Source organism: Hyperoodon ampullatus (assembly GCF_949752795.1).
Source record: "Hyperoodon ampullatus genome assembly, chromosome: 10".
NCBI classification, from domain to species: Eukaryota; Metazoa; Chordata; class Mammalia; order Artiodactyla; family Ziphiidae; genus Hyperoodon; species Hyperoodon ampullatus.
The window spans coordinates 7,574,497-7,597,868 of record NC_136923.1 but is presented as its reverse complement, the minus strand read 5'-3'; the positions used below and the strand labels follow the sequence as shown (position 1 = coordinate 7,597,868).

At 47.3% G+C, this 23,372-nt stretch overlaps 1 protein-coding gene across 1 annotated transcript in view; it reads left to right on the top strand.

Moving 5' to 3' along the window:
• Positions 1-7,645: 7,645 nt before the first annotated feature.
• The window catches only part of IRAK2 (interleukin 1 receptor associated kinase 2), a gene marked incomplete at both ends in the record, with an annotated part of 56,653 nt that continues 40,926 nt past the window's right edge, over positions 7,646-23,372 (top strand). Inside the window, 2 exons of the mRNA XM_079713509.1 lie at positions 7,646-7,739; positions 16,591-16,773. Coding sequence (XP_079569635.1) covers positions 7,646-7,739; positions 16,591-16,773 — 277 coding nt within the window. The remainder of the gene's footprint in view (positions 7,740-16,590; positions 16,774-23,372) is intronic.

The window sequence follows — 23,372 nt, the reverse complement described above, 5'->3', positions numbered from 1 at the left end:
CATGCCACGGAGCAGCTGGGCCCGTGAGCCATGGCCACTGAGCCTGCGCGTCTGGAGCCTGTGCTCCGCAACGGGAGAGGCCACAGCAGTGAGAGGCCCGCGTACCACAAAAAAAAAACCAAAAAAACGCCGTACAGTTTTCCCACCTAATCTTATTCTCCTCTTTCAACATTCAGCAAGCAAGTGGGCTTTTTTTTTTTTTTTTCTTTAGCCTGTTGTGGTACTCATTCAGTGACACCTATAATTTTTTATCTAATTTTTTTGTCGAATTGTTGGGTAGGGAAGAAGAAATGCTGGTACAGAAGGCATGATTTCGAAAGTGGGATAGGATGGGAGATTTAAGGAAGCCTGCTGGTGCTCGATTAGTTCAGTGTTGGTTTTATTATTTTTTAAACCTGTCTTTGTGTCAAAATGAGATTTCATGTTCCTGTCAAAACTTGCAATTTGAGTACTGTGTTTTTTGTGTTGTCCAAGGAAGATTGAAAACCTATAGCATGTATGTACTCATTTGAAATCTTAAGAATGTATTAAATGTATTACTTTTAAAGACTGTGATCTTACCTATTTTGAGTTAAAAAAAAAAGCTTTTTTGGATACATTAAATGGTGCTAAGTAAAGGAAATAGGTAAGGTGTGGTGGTGTCATTTGCCAGGCTCTTCTCTCTTGGAGAGGTGTGAAGGCCATGTTTGCTTAAAGGCTTAAGGGGGGCGGGGCCGGGGTGGGGGAGGTGGATGGACAAAGGCAAGAAACCTGCTTTCATTGTCATCCCTTCTCTTTCCAGCACTGGATTTTGTTTAAAACTTTGTTTCTTTTAGCTTTATTTTTCTTGTAAAAATGAAATATCACTGTAAAAAATTTAAGCTCTACAGAAAAGTATTAAGAAAAAAAGCATTCACATTTGGAACACAGGTGGTTTGTTTTTGTTTTTTTTCATGAAAATAGAACCAACTGTAACAGACACCTCATACAGGTGGCAACTAAGTATATGAAAAGATGCTCCACATTATATATCATCAGGGAACTGCAAATTAAAACAACAGTGAGATACTACTACACACCTATTAGAATGGCCAAAAAAGAAAAAAAAAAAAGAATGGCCAAAATCCAGAATACTGACAATACTAAATGCCAGTGAGGACGTGGAGCAACGGGAACTCTCATTCATTGCTAATGGGAATGCAAAATGGTACAGCCACTTTGGAAGACAGTTTGGTGGTTTCTTAGAAAACATATTCTTATCGTACAATCCGGTAATTGTGCTCCTTAGTATTTACTCAAAGGAGTTGAAAACTTATGTCCAAAAACTTGCACATGGATGTTTACAGCAGCTTTGTTCATAATTGCCACATCTTGGAAGCAACCAAGATGTCCTTCAGTAGGTGAATGAACACATAAACTGTGATATAATGGAATAACTCTAATACAATGGAATATTACTCAGCATTAAGATGAAGTAAGCTGTTAACCGTGAAAAGACATGGAGGAAATTTAAATGCATATTACTAAGTGAAAGTAGACAGCCTGCCAATGCAGGGGACACGGGTTCGATCCTTGGTCCAGGAAGATCCCAATGCCGTGGAGCAGCTAAGCCCATGCACCACAACTACTGAGCCTGCACTCTAGAGCCCACGAGCCGCAACTCCTGAGTCCACGTGCTACAGTTACTGAAGCCCGTGTACCTAGAGCCCCTGCTCCGCAATGAAGAGAAGCCAACGCAATGAGAAGCCCATGCACCGCAGCAAAGAGTAGCCCCTGCTCACCGCAACTAGAGAAAGCCCGCGCACAGCAACGAAGACCCAACGCAGCCAAAAATAAATAAGTAAATACATAAATACATAAATAAATAAAAATTTAAGAAAATAGTGTCATCTTTGTTAAAAATAAATAAATGATAAATAAAAAGGGGTAGGGGGAGGGCTTCCCTGGTGGCACAGTGGTTGAGAGTCCGCCTGCCGACGCAGGGGACACGGGTTCGTGCCCCGGTCCGGGAAGTTCCCACATGCCGCGGAGTGGCTAGGCCTGTGAGCCATGGCCGCTGAGCCTGTGCATCCGGAGCCTGTGCTCCACAGCGGGAGAGGTCACAACGGTGAGAGGCCCGCGTACCGCACAAAGAAAAAAAAAGGAGAAGGTAGATGCTTATTTAAGGACATGAAAAACTATTATTGATTGAAAAACATTTACAGAAAATTAAATATTTTAAAATTTTTATATTAAAAATTAATTTTATAGAGGTCTAAAAATCCATGAAAGTATATACAGCGAAGTATTAATAATGGTGGCCCATCCAGGATGAAATTATGGGAAGGTGTTCATTCTCTTTCTCTGTCTCTCTCTCTCTGAGATAATTGAGATAATGGAATAGATACAGATATATAGACATAGACATAGATATAGATATAACTATGTCTCTGCCCCAGTTCCTGGCACAGAGCTCCTAAAGCCCTTGTAAATTCCTAAGTGAGAAGATCACTAGGGGCACCTTTTGTTCTAACGAGAGGACTCTGGTGGGCTCCTGGATGACTCTGGGATGGGGTCTGGTCACCAGAAAAGCCAAGCCATCATTAGAAGCTTGGAATTTTCAGCCCGCCTCAGCCTTCTCCAGACAGGGGAGAGGAGCTGAAAATGAGGTTCATAATTGATCCTGCCTACTTGAGGGAGCCTCCATAAACTCCCAAAGTAGGGGGTTCAGAGATCTTCCAGGGGGACAGACACACCCACACTGGGAGGGTGATGCACCCCAACTCCACCGGGACAGAAGCTCCTGTGCCCAGGACCCTCGAAGATCTCACCCTATATTTCTCTTCATCTGGGTGTTCATCTGTATCCTTTATCATATCCTTTAATAAACTGGTAAGTGTGTTTCCATGAGTTGTGTGAGCCACTTTAGCAACTTAATTGAACTTGAGGAGGGGTCCTGGGAACCTCTGATTTGTCGCCAAGTTGGACAGAAGTTATGGGTAACCTGGGGACCTACTACTTGGGACTGGTATCTGAAGGGGGGTTGGGGGCAGTCTTGCAGAACTGAGCCCTTAACCTGTGGGATCTGATACTATCTCCAGGTAGATAGTGTTAGAATTAAGTTTAATTGTAGGACACCCAGCTGGTGTCACAGAGAATTGCTTGTTGTGGGGAAACTACCCCCTCTCCTCCATTTGGTGACCAGAAGTGTCAGAAGTGACGTGTGTAATAGTGTCACCGAACGAAACTTGGGTCTACTTGCCCCGTGCAGTAAAGCCAATCTACTGACGCCCGGTTGTGGTGAAGGGGAGTGCAGCGTTTATTGCAGGGCGCCAAGCAAGGAGTCCAGGTGGCTAGTGCTCAAAAAACCTGAACTCCCCGAAGGCTTTTGGGGATAGGTTTTTAAAGACAGTGTGAGGGAGGGGGTGTTGTGGGGTGTGTGGTCAGCTAGTGGACACTCTTCTGATTGGTTGGGGATGAGATAATTGGGAGTCAACAACATCAACCTTCTGGTCCCAACTGGTCTGGGGTCTATGTGCTTGTGGGCAGCGTAAGGTTAACTTCTTCCACCCTGTGGGGGTTTTAGTATCTGCAAAACAGTTCAAAGAATTTGGCTCAGAATATTACCTATAGCCCTTGAGGAGGAGCTAAAAGTCCTCAACTTTGTTTAATGGCTAAACTGTTATTGTTTCGTCATGCTTGACTGTTCCCTTTCTTTCTGCATTTTCTCACATTGCTGATTAAATTCACTCTTTGGAACTCGAGGAAGGCCTAGGGGGCTAAAGGTTTTCTACAGACAAAAGACAGGCAGAGGACGCTGGGGGTGGCAGGGGTGCGGGGTGTCTGTTCTGGGAAGGCCCCATAGGGTCCTGCTGGGTTACAAAGGTAAGGAGAAACACAGAAGGGGGAACTGGCTTTCCCCCTCTACAGGAGGAAGAAAGGCTAGGACTGGGTTTTTTCTTTTTTTGATGTGGACCATCCTTCAAGTCTCTGCTGAATTTGCCACAATGCTGCCTCTGCTCTATGTCTTGTTTTTTTGGCTGTGAAGCATGCGGGATCTCAGCTCCCTGACCAGGGATCGAACCCGTACCCCCTGCTTTGGAAGGCCAAGTCCCAACCACTGGACCGCCAGGGAAGTCCCTGAGTTTTTTCTTAATTCACTCCTTTTTTCAGACAGTGATCATGTACTATCAGAAAAACCAATAATTTTTATTAGAAAAGAAAAAATATGTGCAAAGTACACAGAAAAGCCTTACTGTGGTTATTTCCTTTTCATCAGCCTTCCTTCATGCCCATCTTCCTGATGTCACATGGGTCCTCAACTCTGCTGGCACATAAGTAGAACTACCCAAGAAGCTTTTTGAAATGCTAGCGCCTGAGTCCCAGCCCAGAACAATCACGCCTGGATCTCTGGATGGAGGTAGGGCTGGGCCTGTAGAGTCTTTTTAAAGCTCCCAGATGATTGATTCTAAGGTGTAGCAGGGATTGCATATCTCTGATTGTAACTTCAAGGGAATTAAACATGAACAGGTCAAAATGGCACACTATATTACTAATTACATTCGGCCTCAATAACTGTTTCTAACTGATCCTGGTGCGGAGGCTGTTGGTCATGGAAAAGCGAATTAGGAGAAGACGTGTGCAGGATCACAGGAAATTTTTCAGGGTGAGGTGATATAATAGGGCACAAAGAGCCCTCCCTTTGGAATCAGACTTGGGTTGAATCTTGTCACTTGGCCAGTTTGGCTTGGACAAGTTACAATTGACTTGAGCCTCAGTTTCCCCATCTGTAGAATGGGAATGATAAACCTACCCTGTAGGGTCATTGTGGGGATCCCAGATAATATGTGTTAAATGCCTGGTACTTGATAGGTGAGTGGTAACTCTGTTAATTTGTGATAGCAAAGACCTTACTTTGAAGAACATATTCTAAAGAATGGGGACAAAGACGTGTGCCTAAGATGGGCTGCTTAGGCCCAGAACTACTCAATCGTCTTTGCAGGAAAGAATCCTAGGACTCAGGTCGCAAGCCCTGGAGCTGGACAAGAAGGAACCCTGCAACCAGGGGCCGGAGGAGGCAGCAGAGAGAGAGGGGCTGCCCGGCCTGCCTGTCTCCTGGACGGGCCAAGGCTGTTGCGAACCTTCTGTGGTTATAAAGCCTCACCAAGGGGAAGAGGCCCCCTGGCCCTAGGGGAAAAGCACTACAAGGGAGAGCCGCTCTGTGCTTGCAGCAGAGGGGAAAGCAGGACGGGACTCTGCAAATAGAGGAGAGAAAAAGAAGGACCTTTGTCCTCCTTTGCCCCTTGCACCTGGGATGTAGGTGCTTTTTCCACTTGGCCTTTGTCAGACCATTCCTGGAGCCCTTCTACCTCAAATTCCTCCTTCAACCACTGCTGCAACACGAGACTTCCCCTGAAAAGCAGTCTTGGAGCGCTGGAATGCACCCCATGTCAAACACCCAGGAGGTGCACTCACATAATAGTGATTCCTTATGGGGCTCAGCACTTTACAGTTTACCGCGAGCATTTTGGGGTCTGTTTAAACTTCACAGAAATCCTTCGAAGTGGGTGGAGCAGGATACCCAATTTACAAAAGAAAAAACTGCAAATTGGCTCAAGGATGAAGAGCCAGAGAGAGACAGTGACTGAACTAGGACGCAAATCCCGATAGGGCCCCAAGGCCGGTGAGCGCTTTTTCAATATTATCAATGGCGACTACCATTTTTGGATCGCATTCTCTGTTCAAGGAAGACCCTGTCTAAATTGATTTAATCAATATATGAGCGATCGTTTATAAACTAATCTGTTTATAATTGTGTAAATTGATTTAATCCACTTCCTTCGCTCACAGCTCTAAGCAGGAGGAATGATTAGTCCCACTTTAAAGATGTGGAAAGCGAGGCTCGAGAAGTGACATGAGTTGTCCAGGGTCGCAAAACCTGTTGGTAGCAGAGCTGGGGCTTGTTCTCAGGGCTGCTCACTTTCCTTTTAGTTTCCTTCTTCTTTCCATCGCTGATGTTTGCAGCTGCAAAGTGGTGCTCTAGTTGCTTATGTGCCTTAGATGACACTGCCTAACTTCTTGGAACCCATTTACTTCTGTGTAAAAGCATAGGCTTATGAGAGTTACATAAAATGATTTATGCAAAGCACATTGTAGGTATAGATAAACGGTAGTTATTGCAATAACGAGGCAGCTTGTAGCTAGTGGTCAGACTGATTGGGTTCAAATCCCAGCTCTGCCATTTTGTACCTGTATGATTTTAGGCAAGTTATTTGACTTCTCTGTACCTCAGTTTCCTCATCTGTAGAGTGGGGGTAACACATAAGGTCATTGTGAGGAGTAAGTAAAACAACCCTGGTGAAGTTTGCCCATCATAAATGCTTAATAAATAGTAGTGATTATGTTCTCCTTCTACCCTATTCAATAATTCACTTTGCCTCCCAGTTCCTCTTACCGTATTCTGCTTTGCCCCAATAATATTTACCACCTTCTAAGACAATGAATAATGCAATTAGCTACTCCTACTCTCTTTTACTCTACTCTATTTTTATTCCCGAACATTACCTATCACCTTCTACAGTGCTAAATTATTTACTTATTTAGCATTTTTACTGCTTATTATGTGTCTTCCTCCAGGGCAGGGATTTTGTCCTTTTTTTCTTCAGAGGGAACCCCAGCACCTAGAACAGTCCCTGGCACATAGTAGCTGCTCAATAAATATTAGCCCTTAAAATCAGAGTCTAGGGACTTCCCTGGTGGCTCAGTGGTTAAGAATCCGCCCGCCAATGCAGGGGACATGGATTCGAGCCCTGGTCCGGGAAGATCCCACATGCTGCGGAGCAACTAAGCCCGTGAGCCACAACTACTGAGCCCGCTGGCCTAGAGCCCGTGCTCTGCACCAGGAGAAGCCACCCCAGTGAGAAGCTCACGCACTGCAATGAAGAGTAGCCCCTGCTTGTAGCAGCTAGAGAAAGCCTGCGTGTAGCGACGAAAACCCAACGCAGCCAAATAAATAAATAAAATTTATTTGAAAAAAAATCAGTCTATCCTGACTACCCTATTTAATACAGTCCTCCCCCTGCTCGCTCTAAACTCCTCATTCCTCTTTTTCTTTCCTTCCCCCACCCCCTGCCATAGCACTTTGATCTTTTAGCATTTCATGTAACTTACCTATTCAATACTGTTATTATTTGTTGCTAGTTTCCTCCCCCACTCCCACCCCCGCCTAGATTGTAAGTCCCATGAAAACAAGGACTTAGGTAAGTTTTCTCCACTTATGCATCTCCAGCACCTCGAACATTGCCCCACATATAGCAGGTAATTAATAGACTAGCTCTTGAAGGAATCGTATGTGGCAGAGGGCCAAAAGCCCAGGAAGTGGAGTCAGAAGGTCTCTTGGGACTGCCAATGAATTCCCGTGTGGCCTTGCACGTGTTGCTTCGCTCCTCTGGGCCTGTTTCCCCTCCCGGCGGCTCTGACCCTCTTGGTTTCGCAGCCGCTGGTCCAGCCGGCCGGGAGGCGTCGCGCCCCCGGTGGCCGCTGGGGGGCAGTCGAGCCCAAGCCCAGCCCCGCCCACTTCCCGGGCGGCCCGCGCTGGGTGGACCCACCGGCCGGTAGAGAAGCAGAGTCCTGCCGCGTAGGACTCAGTTGTCAGCGCCGCCTGCCCGCCGGCCCTCGGAGCCCGGCCATGTCCTGCTACATCTACCAGCTGCCCTCCTGGGTGCTGGACGACCTGTGCCGCAACATGGACGCGCTGAGCGAGTGGGACTGGATGCAGTTCGGTGAGTGGGCACCCCTGCGACCCCGCTAAACCCTCTCCCCGCCTGTTTACGCGGGTCCTGATTCTAGGGGCTCTCTGTGCTGCCATTCTGGACCCGGGCCTCGCTGTGTGCCCTCGGGCAGGCGCTGCCCCCTCTCTGTGGTCATTTGGAAGGTGTTAGATGATCTCGGAGGATTTCTGTTGTTACTCAGTCTGTCGCTAAGTAATGACTGGCTCGACTTCGCTGTTTACAGTAAAGCCGAAAATGATCGCTCTCTACAGTAAAGCCGAAAATGATCGCTCTCAGCAGTGACTAGTGCTTACTGTGTGCCCGGCCCTGATGTAAGCACCTGACACCAATTATCTCATTTAATTCCCACGACAGCCTGTAAAGTGCCTATTTCTCTTACCCCATCTTACAGACGACGAAACGGCTTTAAAGGTAGAGTTACTTTGGGGGGCCAGGGTATGGCGTTGCTAAGTGGCGTACTGGGCTGTGAACCCCGGCGGCTGGCCCCGCCAGGACATCGTAACAACTTGGTGTATTTTGTTTATTTGTGCTTGGTGATTGCCTGAGGGCTTGGCATCCTGTGGGAGGCTGCGCGTGTGGTCCTCGGGCGCTTTCCAGGTTCCACCACATCCAGCTGGTGACTTTGGGCAAGTTGCTTAACCTCTCTGAGTCTCAGCTTCTTAATCTGTAAACTGGAGGTGGTTATGAGGAATGAAAATTGTATAAAAAGCACTTGACACCTATGTGTCAGAGGTTCTTGTAAGTATTAAGGAAGTGTTAACAGTTATTCTCAGGTTCATGTTTTAAGTCAATGTGACTGGTGCCACTTTATTTTTAAAGTAATATCTATATTTTCTTTAAAATTGAGATTATAATATATACCATTCGTACAAAGGGAATATAATATTTACGTACATTGGAAAGAATAATAATAAAATGAACATGTATGTTTTTATCCATCCAGTTTGAGGAAATAATATATATTTTAACCTAGTAGTTCTCAACCAGGGGCGATGTTGCCCCCTTAGGGAACATTTGCCGATGTCTGGAGACATTTTTGGTTGTCGTAACTTGGGGGACGTAGTGAGTAGAGGCCAGGGATGCTGCTAAACGTCCTGCAATGCACAGAACAGCCCCCTCCACAAAGAACTATCCAGCCTAAAGTGTCAGTAGTGCTGAGGTTCAGAAATCCTGTTTTAAACCAGTCACAAAAATAATACACTCTTATTGCAAAATACTGTGGGAGATAAAGAGCAGCTCAAACTCCACCACTCAGGGATACCATTTTTTTTTTAATTTGGAGGGAGTATTTTTTTTTTAATTAATTAATTAATTAATTTTTGGCTATGTTGGGTTTTTGTTTCTGTGCGCGGGCTTTCTCTAGTTGCGGCGAGCGGGGACTACTCTTCTTTGCGGTGCGCGGGCTTCTCATTGTGGAGGCTTCTCTTGTTGCGGAGCATGGGCCATAGGTGCGCGGGCTTCCGTAGTTGTGGGATGTGGGCTCAGTAGTTGTGGCTTGCGGGCTCTAGAGCTCAGGCTCAGTAGTTGTGGCGCACGGGCTTAGTTGCTCCGTGGCATGTGGGATCTTCCCGGGCCAGGGCTCAAACCTGTGTCCCTTGCATTGGTAGGCAGATTCTTAACCACTGTGCCACCAGAAAAGCCCAAGGATACCATTCTTTTTTTATTTTTTATTTTTTCCACATCTTTATTGGAGTATAAATGCTTTACAATGTTGTGTTAGTTTCTTCTGTACAAGAAAGTGAATCAGCCATATGTGTATATATATCCTCATAAGGGATACCATTCTTACCATTTGGATGCCAATAGTAATAATAACAGCAGCCGCTGACATGTATTGGCTTCTCAATATGTGCCAGCGGAGTGCTGGGTGTTTATGCCTTCTGGTCTTTTTTACTAACCATATTTATTTATGTATGTACGTTTTCCAAAAATCGTATCATTTTGTACATTCTACTAGCCTGCTTTTTTCACTTAAACTATATCACAATTATTTTTTCTTGCCAAGCAATATTCTTTAGCAACATGGATTTAGGCTTTTACTTTCAGTGTGTATTTTTATTAACTTTTTTGTGGAAAAAAATAACAGATGTACTAGGTTAAATGGTGTAAATCACGCCCCTGGGACGGAGGGGAAAGTAAATATCTTTTCCCTCCCTGCCCCTCAGCCTCCCCACAGAGGCTGTCCCTGGTAACAAGTCAGGGCACCTCTGAGAATGTCTGTCACCATCTGATTTTCTAGACTGCACTGTGTCCCTTTGCTCAGATGATCTGTGATTTAACTACTTGCGACTGTTTCCTGGGCAGTGGACGAACTTTGTGGAAGAGACTCTCTCTAGTGTTTTCCATGTTGGCCTCAATTGTGAAGGCCACACCAACTTCTGTTTCTAGGATATTGTTGCTATTTTAGAAGGCGCACCTATGGCTTTCTTTTTTTTTTTACTAAAATTTTAAAAATTAAGGTATAGTTGATTTACAATGTTGTGTTAATTTCTGCTGTACAGCAAAATGATTCAGTTATACATATATATATATATATATATATATATATATATACACACATTCGTTTTAAAAATTCTTTTCCATTATGGTTTATCACAGGATATTGAATATAGTTCCCTGTGCTATACAGTAGGACCTTGTTGTTTATCCATTCTGTCAATATATATATTAGTTTGAATCTGCTAATCCCAAACTCCCAATCCATCCCTCCCCCACACCCCCTCCCCCTTGGCAACCACTAGTCTGTTCTCTGTGTTTGACTTTTTTTAAAAAACAGCTTGATTAAGGTATAATTCACCTACCATGCAATTCACCCATTTAAAGTGTACAATTCAGTGGCATCTGGTATATGCAGAGTTGTGCATCTGTCTCCAAATCAGTCTTAGAACATTTTCATTACCCCAGAAAGAAGCCCTGTACCCCTCAGCTGTTTCCCTCAGCACTCTCACACACATCTTCCATTTCCCCCCAGCTTTAGGCATTGCCTATTCTGGACATTTCATATAAATGGAATAAATCATACAATATGTAGTCCTTTGTGACTGACTTATTTAGCATGTTTCCAAGGTTCCTCCATGTCATAGCATGTATCAGTGCTTAATATCTTTTTTTTTAAGATTTATTTATTATTTATTTTATTTATTTCTTGGCTGTGTCGTGTCTTAGTTGTGGCACGTGGGATCTTTCGTTGCGGCAGGCGGGCTTCTCTCTAGCTGTGGTGTGCGGGGTTTTCTCTTCTCTAGTTGTGGTGCGCAGGCTCCAGGGCACATGGGCTGTGTAGTTTTGCGGCAAACAGGCTCTCTAGTTGAGGCATGCGAGCTCAGTAGTTGTGGTGCACCAGCTTAGTTGCCCCAAGGCATGTGGGAATCTTAGTTCCCTGACCAGGGATCGAACCTGCGTCCCCTGCATTGCAAGGCAGATTCTTTCCCACTGGACCACCAGGAAAGTCCCAATTTCTTTTTATTTATTCCTGAATAACATTCCATCATATGGATGTACTGCATTTTATTTATTCTTCTGTCGTTTGATGGACATTTGGGTTCTTTCCACTTTTTGGCTATTATGAATAACGCTCCTGCGTACATTTGTGTATGTCTTGTGTGCCTTTATGTTTTCATTTCTCTTAGGTAGATACCTAGGAGGGGAATTACTGAGTCATAGGGTAACTCTATGTTTAAGATTTTGAGGAAGTGTCAGACTGTTTTTGGAAATGCGAGTACCATTTTACATTCCCACCAGCAATGTGTGAGGGTCCCAATTTCTCCACGTCCCCTCCCCCCAACACTTGTTATCGTCTGTCTTTCTGAGTTTGTAGCCATCTGAGCAGGTGAGAAGTGGTTTCTTGCTGTGTTTATTTATTTATTTATGTATTTATTTTGGTTGCGTCGGGTCTTAGATGCAGGCACACAGGTTCTTCGTTGTGGCGTGTGGGCTCTTCGCTGTGGCACTCGGGCTTCTCTCTAGTTGTGGTGTGCAGATTTTCTCTCTCCAGTTGTGGCGCACAGGCTTCAGGGCGTGTGGGCTCAGTAGTTGCGGCACGTGGGCTTAGCTGCCCCGCATCATGTGGGATCTTAGTTCCCCGACCAGGGATCAAACCTGTGTCCCCTGCATTGGAAGGCAGATTCTTTACCACTGGACCACCAGGGAAGTGCCTCTTGCTCTGCTTTTGATTAGCATTTCTGTAATGACTAATGATGGTGGGCGTCTCTTCATGAGCATTTGTACATCCTCTGAGGAGAATACCTCTGACTCCTTAGGACTTGGAGACATCAGAATTGCTCAAGGTCCTCAGGAGCTGCCCATTGTGATTTAGGTTATAATCTAAATCCCTCACCAGGCCTGCCCGGTCTGGCACAGTCTGAGCACCAGTGACTTTTGACATCCTCTCCTCCAACACCCTCTCATGCCCACCCTGCTCCAGCCACACTGGCCTCCTTGGTCCAGACTCAGGGCCTTTGTACTTGCTGTTTCCTCTATCTGAGACATTCTTCTCCCTGTCCTCCACGTGGCTAGCTTTCTAGTCTCTGATGGTTTCCTCTTGCTGCTGTAACAAATTACCACAACTTTGATAGTTTAAAAACAGCCATTAGGGCTTCCCTGGTGGCACAGTGGTTGAGAGTCCACCTGCCGACGCAGGGGACACGGGTTCGTGCCCCGGTCCGGGAGGATCCCACATGCCGCAGAGCGGCTGGGCCCGTGAGCCACGGCCGCTGAGCCTGCGCGTCTGGAGCCTGTGCTCCGCAACGGGAGAGGCCACAACAGTGAGAGGCCCGTGTACCGCAAAAACCGCCCCCAAAAAACAGCCATTATTATTTTACAGTTCTGGAGGTCAGAAGTCCTAAAATCAAGGTGTTGGCAGGGCAGCTGTCCTTCTGGAGGCTCTAGGGGAGAATCCATTTCCTTGCCTTCACTGGCTTCTAGAGGCTGCCTGCATCCCTTGGCCTGTGGCCCCTCCTCCACTTTCAAAGACAACAGGATAGCATCCTCAAATCTCTTTCTCTGACCTCTGCTTCTGTCATGATCTTCTCTGAATCGGACACTCCTGCCTTCCTCTGATAAGGACCCCTGGGCTCAGTCAGATAATCCAGGATAATCTCATCTCAAAATCCTTAACTTAATGCCATCTGCAGAGTCCCTTTTGTCATGTAAGGTACCATATTCACAGGTTTTGGGGTTTAGGACACTGACATCTTTGGGGGGCCATAGCCTTTCACTTCTCAGTTCATATGTCGCCTTGTTTGAGAGGCTGACCCTGTCCCCCATTTTCCTCTTTATCTTATCAGCGTGTTTTATTTTCTTCATTCCTCTTAACATGCTTTGACCTTGTTCCTTATTGGTTTATGTCTGTCTCTCCCTATAGAATGTCAGCGCCATGAGGGCAGGGACATCATCCATCTAGTTTGCCCCTGTATTCCCAGTGTCTGGGGCAGTGCCCGGCCAGTGGGCAGACACTCAGTGCCACTGGAATGAATGATGGGCTGAAGGATGTGGCAACAGTGGGGACACGGGATGGCTTGGAGCCCATGCTTGGCCAGCTCTCCGTGCTGGGTCAGAGGTCACTGGGCTGGGAGCCAGCCGTGCCCCTCAGGTAGCAGCTCCTTGGCAAGTCACAGCACTCCATGGTTTTCTGTTCAGCACAGTAAGCGACTGTGATTGTCCTTCCACTCCTAGAGAGTCTCGTTTTCTGCGAGTCTTTTTTTTTTTTTTTTTTTGAGGTTAAAAAATCCTACTGCATATTCCACAATTTTTTCTTTTTTTTAAAAATGACATTCTAGTTTTTGACTATTACAGATAATGTGCATCATTTTAGAAGAGATCATCCCTTGGGGCTGATTGTGATACTGGGGAGTGGAGGTGGAAAAATCCATAAAGTGATTCAGAAAACCACAGAGCCACAAATATGCATGCTCTTTGGATTTGACAGTTTTTGCAGATAATGTGGCTGCCTCCTGCTCATTTCCCTATGATTGTGGCTGCGTTCATTTTTGCCCTTGGGGGAAACCAGGCTTCTCACAGCTTCACTCACCCCAGGTGTATTCCGAGGGCTCCTGGGGCAGGGCTTCCTCTGTTGGATGGCTCTCCATCTTGCTGTCTCATGCATGTGCCAGCCTTTGTGCACAGGCCTGCTTTGTCCCTGCCCAGCTATGTGCTTCGGGCGAGTGACTGTCTCTCTCTGAGCCTTTAGTTTCCTCATCTGTAAAATGGGGATGAGTTGCTGAGAGGCTTAAGGGACAAGACGCTTTCCCCTTCCCTCAACCAGGAAAGAGTCTGGTTAGTCTGGACAAAGGGCGTTTCACCCGAGGGTGAGAGACCAGGAGGGATGGTCGCCAGGTAGTGTTAACCATTGGGGATAAAAGCAGGTTTTCATGGAGTGTAGATGGCTTAACAATTGCAGTGAACATTTATATCACATACATATTATTCTATACATATAAGTAATCTAATCCTCACAACAACCTCTGAGGCAGGTGCTGTTGTTTTCCTCATTTGCAAATGAGGAAACTAAGGCACGGCGAGAAGTGAAGGGCCTTCCCCAAGCACGTGGGAAGTAAGTAGCAGAGAGAAGATTTGAACCCAGGCCTCAGAATCCAGTCTGGGCCCTGAACCCACCACTGTACCATCCTGCTGACATAAGCATGTATTTTTATATCTAATAGAAAAATCTGGAAGATTAGAAGCAAGAGTATAACCGGTGCTTTTCTTGGGGTCTTCCAAGTGGGATGATCATGGGGGCTTTGATTTTCTCCCGCTTTCCAAATGTTCTGTAACGACCAGGTATTACTGGTGTGTGTTGGGCAAAGAGCCATGGACTCAGCAGGGCGCTCGGCAGTGACTCATCCCCCTGACATCTCTATCTTGTCTTGACCCTGTTTTAAGGGTCTTGTTAAATGCTGACAGGTCAACACCATAAGAGATGCCACTTTCACAGAGCTACAACGTCCACATTGCAAGGCCCCTCTGGGTTTAATTCCTCTTCCTCCTGCGTTGCCTGTGAGGAAAGTGCAGCCCACGGACGTGAGGGCTGGGTTTGGCTTCTGCTGCCACAGTGGAGCCCCAGGGGCGGCCCTGGGCTTCTGTTCTTCCCATGACATCACGCTGCCTCGGAGAGTGGGAGGTGAGCCCACGAACAGAGCTCTGTGCAGGGACGGCTGGGGGGAAGGGGTTCCTTCCTCTTCCCTCTACTCTTTTCTCTCTGCTGCTGGAGGCAGCCCCTGACCCTGCTGACATCACTTCCCATGGACCAGGAATCCGGCCTGGGGTTTCCAGTGACTAATGTTACAACTCAAGAACTTTCCATCCCTAACAGGGCACTTCTCCCAGAGGCTTTCTCTCTGTGGGAGGCTGTCACAACCTTCCCCATTCCTCCAGAGGGACAGGGACTGTACAATATGATCGCGTCCCTCCCTGGCTCTGAGGTCTTCCATGGTGTCCTGGTGTCCGTGGCTCTTAGGATCAGGTTCAAACTGTAGCCTGGCCTTTGAGCCCCTTCATTACGTAGGCGTGGTCTCTTGTCTTCCTCTTCCCCACTCAGTTCACTTATGTTTGTATTTTTCAAACAGAAAAGCTCCGTGGGCTTCTGGTTGACTCACCACTGTATCTCTAGAGCTTCTCACAGGCCTGGAGCTCAATAATATTTTGTTGAATGATTGTGTGACTTGATGTTCACGTAGATACCTCCTCCACGATTTCTGAAATCCTGGAACTGAAGTCTGATTATTTTAGTCCTAGTTTAGGGGAATAAAAAATGCCTCCGTCACTTCAGGAAACTCAGCAGAATACTATGTGACCGTTCAAAAATTCCATGTATGAAGAGCTTGTACCAACTTGGAAAATGCTTATGGTATAATGTTAGTAAATAAGGCCTGGATGCACAGTCTTACTTACAGCCTGGCAGTAACTGCATCCAGAAGCACACCTGTGCGTGTGGTGGGGAGACTTCTGGAAAAGGAAAGTACCCTAGTGGGATGCTGTGTAATTTATTAGCTTTTTTCCCCTGCATTTTTCCAAGTTTTCTTTAATGAGCAACCATGTTATAATAAAAAATGAAAAGAATGAATGCATTAGTTTTAGTATTGCAGACAGTAGCCCCCTGCAAATTGCACTGTGCTTCAGAGTTGGCAAAGTGCTTTTAGATCCATAGCTCTCTTGCTCCTAATAGCAGTTCTGTGAGGATGGTGGGCTGTGGATTCATTCATTCACTCATTCATTCATTCATTCAGTTCCCCCTGCCAGGGCTGGGACTTAGAGATCAGGAGAATGAGATGCCCAAGGCAAAATTATAGGAGGCACCTACTCTCTGGCTGCTGCTGCAGGTGCAGGACCAGCCCTGAGAATGAGCACCTCCTTCAAATTTGCACCTTGGGTGCCTCCCCTGCCTCACTTTGGTCCTGGCCCTGCCCCCACTCTGTGCCAGGCACTCTTCTCTGTTCTGAGGATCTAACAGTGAACGCAACAGAGAAAACTCTCTGCCTACGCGGGGCTTCTGTTTGGAAGGGAAGTTCTCTCTTACAGTTGAGGAAACCGAGGCTCCCATCCCACTGGGGAAGTGACTTGCCCATAGCAAATAAGCAGCTAAACCTCAAGGCCCCTGGCCCTCTCGTCCACTGGTCTTTCTCCTAAGTCTTGTGTGGCAACCCAGTTGACATTTACATTCAAGCGTGAGTGTGCTGGTCCCCGTGGGCACTGAATGACTTGGGCTGCCTGGGGACCCCAGCTCCTGTGGAGTTTCAGGTAGGATGGGGCCAGGCGGCTTTGTGGTGGACACAGCTGGGCCAGCATGGTGACCCTCTGGTGGAGGGGCTGCCCTTCTGGCTCTAAGCATCCCTTCTTGCTCGCCTTCCAGCCTCCTATGTGATCACAGACCTGACCCAGCTGCGGAAGATCAAGTCCATGGAGCGGGCGCAGGGCGTGAGCATCACACGCGAGCTGCTGTGGTGGTGGAGCATGCGGCAGGCCACCGTCCAGCAGCTGCTGGACCTCCTGTGCCATCTAGAGCTCTACCGCGCCGCCCAGATCATCCTCAACTGTGAGTTACCAAGGCCCCCTCGCAGCCAGCGTGAGCCGTGCCCTCTCACCTTAAAATCTTTCTTGGTGTTTCCCTGGCGGTCCAGTGGTTAAGACTCCGCACTTCCACTGCAGGGGGCATGGGCTTGATCCCTGGTTGGGGAACTAAGATCCCGCATGCTGCTCGGCATGGCCAAAATGTAAAAATAAAATTAGAAAACCTTTCTTAATCTTAAAAAAATTTGAAAGAGTTTACCATCCAAGTAAGAAATGAGTAACGGTGGTCACCCCTGGGGAGAGGAATCGGGTGACCAGGGAACCAGGTGTTGGAGATAGACTTTATTGTCAGTCTTTTTGCACCTTAAAAATTTTTGTTCTCTGTTCCAAAAATAAATAAATAGAAATTTTAAAATGGCTATAACATAAAAATTCAAGAAAGTCTACAGTAAAAATTATTTACGTCCTCATCCTGTTTCCCAATTTGGCATCCCAAGAAGTAACCAGTAGTCACAATTTCTTATCTACCTTCCTAGAGATTTTCTAGGCAAATGTATATATGTGTCTACAACACTCTTTAATACAGATAGTAAGAGAACACCATGCACTCGGCTGTCCCCTTTATTTTCACCTAGCAGTCGATCTTGCAGATTGTTTCATATTGAGCCATTCTTTCAACAGCCACATTGTATTCCTTTGACAAATGTACCATGATTTATTTGATAGGTGTTCAGGTTGCTTCTAGCAGTTGCCTCTTGTGTACAGTGTTGGGATGTGCACCCCGTTTGCACACATGTGAATCTCGCGTGGGATGACTTTCCAATATTGGAATGGCTGGGTTGAAGGTTTGTGTATTTTAAGTTTTGATTGATATCAATACCAGTATTACCAAATTGTCCTCCTACAGGAGAATACAACCATGGTGGGAATGTATTTAGCAGGTAATAAATAATACCTCCCTACCTTGCAGGGTGTCTGTGAAATTGAAGAAATAGAACGTGTCAAGGGCCTGGTGTTCAGCCAGTGCTCAGCAGAGGCAGGGGGATGAGGGGTCTGATTATCTCCACCTGGGCACCCCCGCCATGTCCCCAAAGAGACCCCTTCAATGTGGGACAGTGAGCCAGACCTCTCACAGGTACTCACTGAGCCCCTGGCCAGTGCCTGGTGCCTGGTGCTGTCCGAGGTCCTGGAATACAGGTGGGCAAAGCGATAGGTCCTCTGCCCTCGTGGAGAGCATAGTCACGAGGAGACAGTCAGTAGACAGGAAAACAAGTAAAAATAATGGGATGGAGTGACAAGGTAGGGGAACCTTCTAGAACATGGTTGTCATGGAAGGCCAGTCTGAGGAGGTGAAGTTGGAGGAATGGAAAGAAGACAGCCACATGAAGAGCTGGAGTAAGAAAGCCCAGGGGAGAGGGGACAAAGGCCCTTGTGCAAAGGCCTGGGGTGTTGCAGGAACTAGCATAGAGCTGGTGTGGGAGGTAGAGAGCAGGGCATTCAGAGCCCCAGAGGCTTGTGGAAGACCCTGTGGGCCCTGGAGCTGTCCTGGCTGCGGTTCCTGAGCTGGGAATAACCTGGCTGAACCAACAGACCTCAGTTCAGCACCTGCCTGACTAAATGAGGGAGGGCTTCCAGGAGGAGGAGTGGGGGCTTAGAGACCTCCACCCTCAGAGATAAATCAGGAGACACCTGGGTGGCCTTACAGGTGGAGACCTGCTCAGACCCATGCCACATTGGTTGGTTGGTGAGACCAATGCCTATCTTGTGTAGCTGCTTGCAGACCCCTCTCTGGCTTGTTTGTATCCCCAGAACCTGGTACGTGGTAGAACTGATTATTGAGTAGATGTGCCTTCACATACTTTTCATGTTCTAAGAGAATTAGTGATAAACTCTTTTTTTTTAAATTTATTTTTTAAATTTATTTTATTTTTGACTGCGTTGGGTCTTCGTTGCTGCGCGCAGGCTTTCTCTGGTTGTGGTGAGCAGGGGCTACTCTTCGTTGTGGTGCGCGGGCTTCTCGTTGCGGTGGCTTCTCTTGTTGCAGAGCACGGGTTCTAGGCGCGTGGGTTTCAGTAGTTGTGGCACACGGGCTCAATAGTTGTGGTGCGCGGGCTCTAGAGCGCAGGCTCAGTAGTTGTGGCGCACGGGCTTAGTTGGTCCATGACATGTGGGATCTTCCCGGACCAGGGCTTGAACCTGTGTCCCCTGCATTGGCTGGTGGATTCTTAACCACTGTGCCACCAGGGAAGTCCAGTGATAAACTCTTACTGGGTTCAAAAAGAGGTGAGGAAATTCATGCCCACCCAAGGATGCCAGAGAGAGAGAGAGAGGGAGAGAGGGAAAGAGGTAGGTGTGGAGAGGGGGGGCTGCGGAGGGGGAGCGGGAAAGCCGCCGGGTCATGTACAGTTAGAATGGAGGGACCAGGCCTCCTGCTCAAGCCACTTTGAGGAGGGGGACGCCGGTTTTGTCTCTGCAGGGCACTGGGATGCTGCAGGGGTGTCCCGAGGCCTGTGGGCAGAGACGTACTGGGGATTGAGACACAGGCCTCTCACTGGGCACACCAACTTGCCACTGACGTCAGAACCTGGCTGTTGACTAATCTCGAACATATTCTTAACGATTTGAGGTCAGCACACAACATAGTGCCAGATTCAAAGAAACACACTCATTGCATTGTGACACTCTGTTTGAAGCTGACACTGACTGGGCACTTTTGAGGCACCAGGCGCTGAGCGTGGCTCCTCCCAGCAGCCCCTCGAGGTGGGCGATCTAAGGAGCCCCTTCTCCCCCTGAGGACACGGAGGTCAGGAACGGCTCAGAGCCTTCCCCAAGGGCACAGGTCTGGTCACACGCAGGCGCGTTTGGATCAGAGAGCCCTCGTTCTTAGCTTCTCTCACGGGAACTTCACTGCACTCGGTGTTGGGCTTCCAGGAAACAGTGATATTTGTCTGTCATCCTTTCTTCTTAGAACTTTACTCAGTTCCCCAATCCTCTTTTCTCTGCTGCTTAGCCTTGCTGATTAAAATTGCCTGAGGAAGAGAGGTTCAAGCCTGTCTCCACATCCACTTTTGTCCTGGGAGTTCGGTTGTGTTGTCACTGTTGCCTTCAGTCCTCAGGCAAGACACTTCCCCTTTCTGTATTTGGGTTTTTTTGTTTGTTTGTTTGTTTGTTTGTTTTCATTAGGGAGAAAAAGTGCCATAAATCTTGGTCACTTTTTGGAAGTGAATATAGAGGGCATGTGTGAAGCATATTAAGCTTCTCTTATTCCAACCGGTCAGTTTTCCCTTCCCTAATTGTAACATTAGTTAAACCTTATTTTTGCATTTACTTGCTGAAGATTGTTTATGAACTTGTGCAGTGGCCCCCCGCAGTTTGAGAACCTGACTTCTGCCCACCACTTATTAGAGAGCTTTAAGAATAAGTTTGAATAAAACAGAGCTTGAAAAACAGATACCAAAAGTCCCAGAGACAAAGTGTTGTCCTCAGAGACTTATGACTCCAGGTAATATATTTGCATTTAGCAGAGGCCTTCCGGAGGGTGTACGTGAACCGAAAGGTGGAGTGTGGGGTTCCCTGAGGGCCACATGTGTGTCCAGTCTCTTGAAATCATGTCCTCTGGGGCTGCTAGTCCCATTGTAGAGAGAGCTAGGTGTGTGGGTCTCTGTTCCTTGGTATCTTCTCAGCATTAATTGCCAAGACCATTATTGTTCAATTGTCAAACATTAAATGTTATAAGAATTAGAATAAATTAGTGCAGAAGGCTTACCATTCCTTCTTCTGGCAAATCTGCTTGCCAGTGTCAACCATTTTACTCTTTTAGCTGTTTCTTGGTGGCTTTCTGTATTAGCATCCCAGGTTCATTGCTATTACTAAGGGTAGACTATAGTGACTTAAATGAGACAGACGTTTATTTCTCTCTCCTGTGACAGTCCAAGCTGCCCAGGGCTCATAGGGCAGCTGCCCAGTGTCAAGGACCAGTTTCTTTCGTTTTCATTGCTCTGCTGTCTGGGACAGCTGGCTGCCAGCTCATACCTGAGATGGCTACTCTGTGCCTCCACATGTACCTTCCAGCCTCCAAGAAGGGCACGGTCCCCTGGAAGCTGCAACATAACCTCCCTTCCCAGGCCGATGGCCAGGACTGGTCACATGATCACGCCTAGTTGCAGGGGAGGCTGGGAAATGTAATCTGTAGCTGGGAGCCTGTGTGCACAACCAAAGCGTCTGTTACTCTAGAAGAGGAGGGGATACATACTGGAGGGACAGCTGTCTTCCTACAGGCCTCTGCTTTGGGCCACCCAAATATCCATATGCACCCTTCCTCCCACAAGCAAAACATGCTCACCCTTTCCCCAGGGGAGTGTCTTCTAGCAAGGGGAGTGAGTCCTTTGTTTGGTCCGTCTGGCAGCCCCTTGTTCTTCTCAGTTGACCAGTGATCCTCAAAGTGTGTTCCCTAGACTTCTAAGCATCAGCATCCCTTGGGAACTTGTTAGAAATGCAGGTTCTCAGGCCTCACCTCAGCTACCGATTCAGAAACTCCAGGGGTGGGGTCCTGAGTCTCCCTCCAGGATATTCAGGTGTGGATAAAAGTTTAAGAACCGCTGATCCAGTACCTGGTTCTCTGACTTCTGGCTCTGTCTTGGGGGGTGGGGTAGGCACTGGGGGAGCATGCCTGTGGCCTCAGTGGAAGTGGGAACTGGAGAGGCTGCCCTTATGGGGGGGCTACACGGCTTTCACAGCCCATTTCCTGCTGGGGGAGGGGTTTGGGCACCTGGGAGGAGCTGTGGCGTCAAATAATGGCCGGCTTTTGTCACACCAGGACTGTGGCTTCTTCGGCCGTACAGGTCCCTCAAAATGCTAGAAGCTTCTGGTCTCTTGGCTTCTCATCAGTTCTCTGTGTGAGAACCACAGCTGATGATCTAGCCTAGGGAGCTTAGTTCTTAACCCTGAAAGGTTTGTTCTTTCACTTGGTGGCCTGTGTGCTCGGCCTGCCTCCCTCTCCTCCTAATTGAAGGTACAGACCTGCAGCCTCCCTCGAGGCCACCTGAAACAATAGCTTAGATGGGGCGGAAGCGCTCTTATTTTGACTCTTGTTTCTGGGCTCTGTGTCTGGCAGAGAGCCCCTCCTGCAGTTCATCAGTGGACTGAGAAAGGTGGAGTGGGGATTAGAATGGTTGGGGCCATGGTATCACCTCCTGCTGGGGCTGACCCTGCAGGGCCCCGACAGGGGGGTTCTTGGTCAACTTGGATTGTCCACTACAGGCCAGGAGCCTTCCTTTTCATCTCTGCTTGAACATGGTCTGGCTCCAGTGGAGTTCTTCTCCCTTTGTTGGAGGTCCCTAAAAGAGAAGCAACATGCACCATCATTCAGAGCATTTTCAGCTTCTCCCCTTAGAGTCATGGGCACTCTTAGCACATGGCCTGCCTTCCGAGGGTCACGGGTGACAGTTTTGCTTTGGTATAAGAACCGTTAATCAGCTTTCCAGTCTGCAATATCTGGGTCCTTGCCACCTGGAGCATTATTATGTTGATTTGGTTCCGGTAAGAAAGGCCAAAACAACAATAGGTTAAACTAAAAGAGGGTTTCTTTCCACTAGTAGTGTGTGTGTCGGCAACCCAAAGCTGATAGAGTGGATCCACAGTGTCAGGGATTCAAGCTTTTTTTCTACCTTATTCTGCTGCCCTGCGCATGTGGCTTCCATCTTGTGGTTTGAGATACTCGCTCCGGCTGTTCCTCTCTTTTCCACTTTCCGGGCAGCAGGAAGGGGAGGGGATTTTCTTTCCTTCTAAGGGTACAATCTGGAAGATGCGCTTTATCACTTCACTAAGTTCTATTAGCTAGAACCTAGTCACATGACCACAATTAGCTGCAAAGGGAGTCTGGCAGTAGCTAAAAAATGTGATTTTTAGCAGCCATATGTCTAGCTAAACCTTCTAGAATATAGGAAGACAAGGGGAACGGCTGTTCTCTACCACATTTCTACCATCTCTAAATAATGTGCTTCTCCTGCTCTTTTCATATGTATCGATTTATATATTATCCATTAACTTCCTAGACAAGGATTCGGCTCCACATACCTCCTCTCCCCCTTTAGCTCCTCTGTGGGTCTGTAGGTCGTTTTTCTAACTTTTAACAAATATCATTACATATATAATTATTTTTCCATTAGCCCTAGGCAGTGCCTCTTGATGCTTCACTTTGTAAGGTGGAGCTTCATTTACTTGCCCTTTCTTACCCTCCCCTTTCCACTTTCACCTCCCGACTTCTGGCAAAGACCCGTCATAAAGTGGTCTTCCATGGATGTCTTCACATCTCCAGGCTCTTCTGAGCCCACAGGGAAGAGCTGGGTCTTGGATGAAGCCCCAGTCTCTGGGTCAGGACAGGAAGAAGAATGGCGCCTTTGTGTCCTGATTGAAAAATGTCTTTTTGTGATGGGGAAAGCACTGTGTACATAGGACGTCCGCAGGGCGAGTCATGGTGCAGAGTAGCATTCCCCCAGTCACATACCCCAGACGTGTGCTCCAGCAGGTTACGCGGTGCAACTGGAGGCTTCATGAATCACTAACCTTGGAAAATCTGTATGCTGTATCAGTGCCCCCTACCTTTGGAGAGTCACAATGCACACC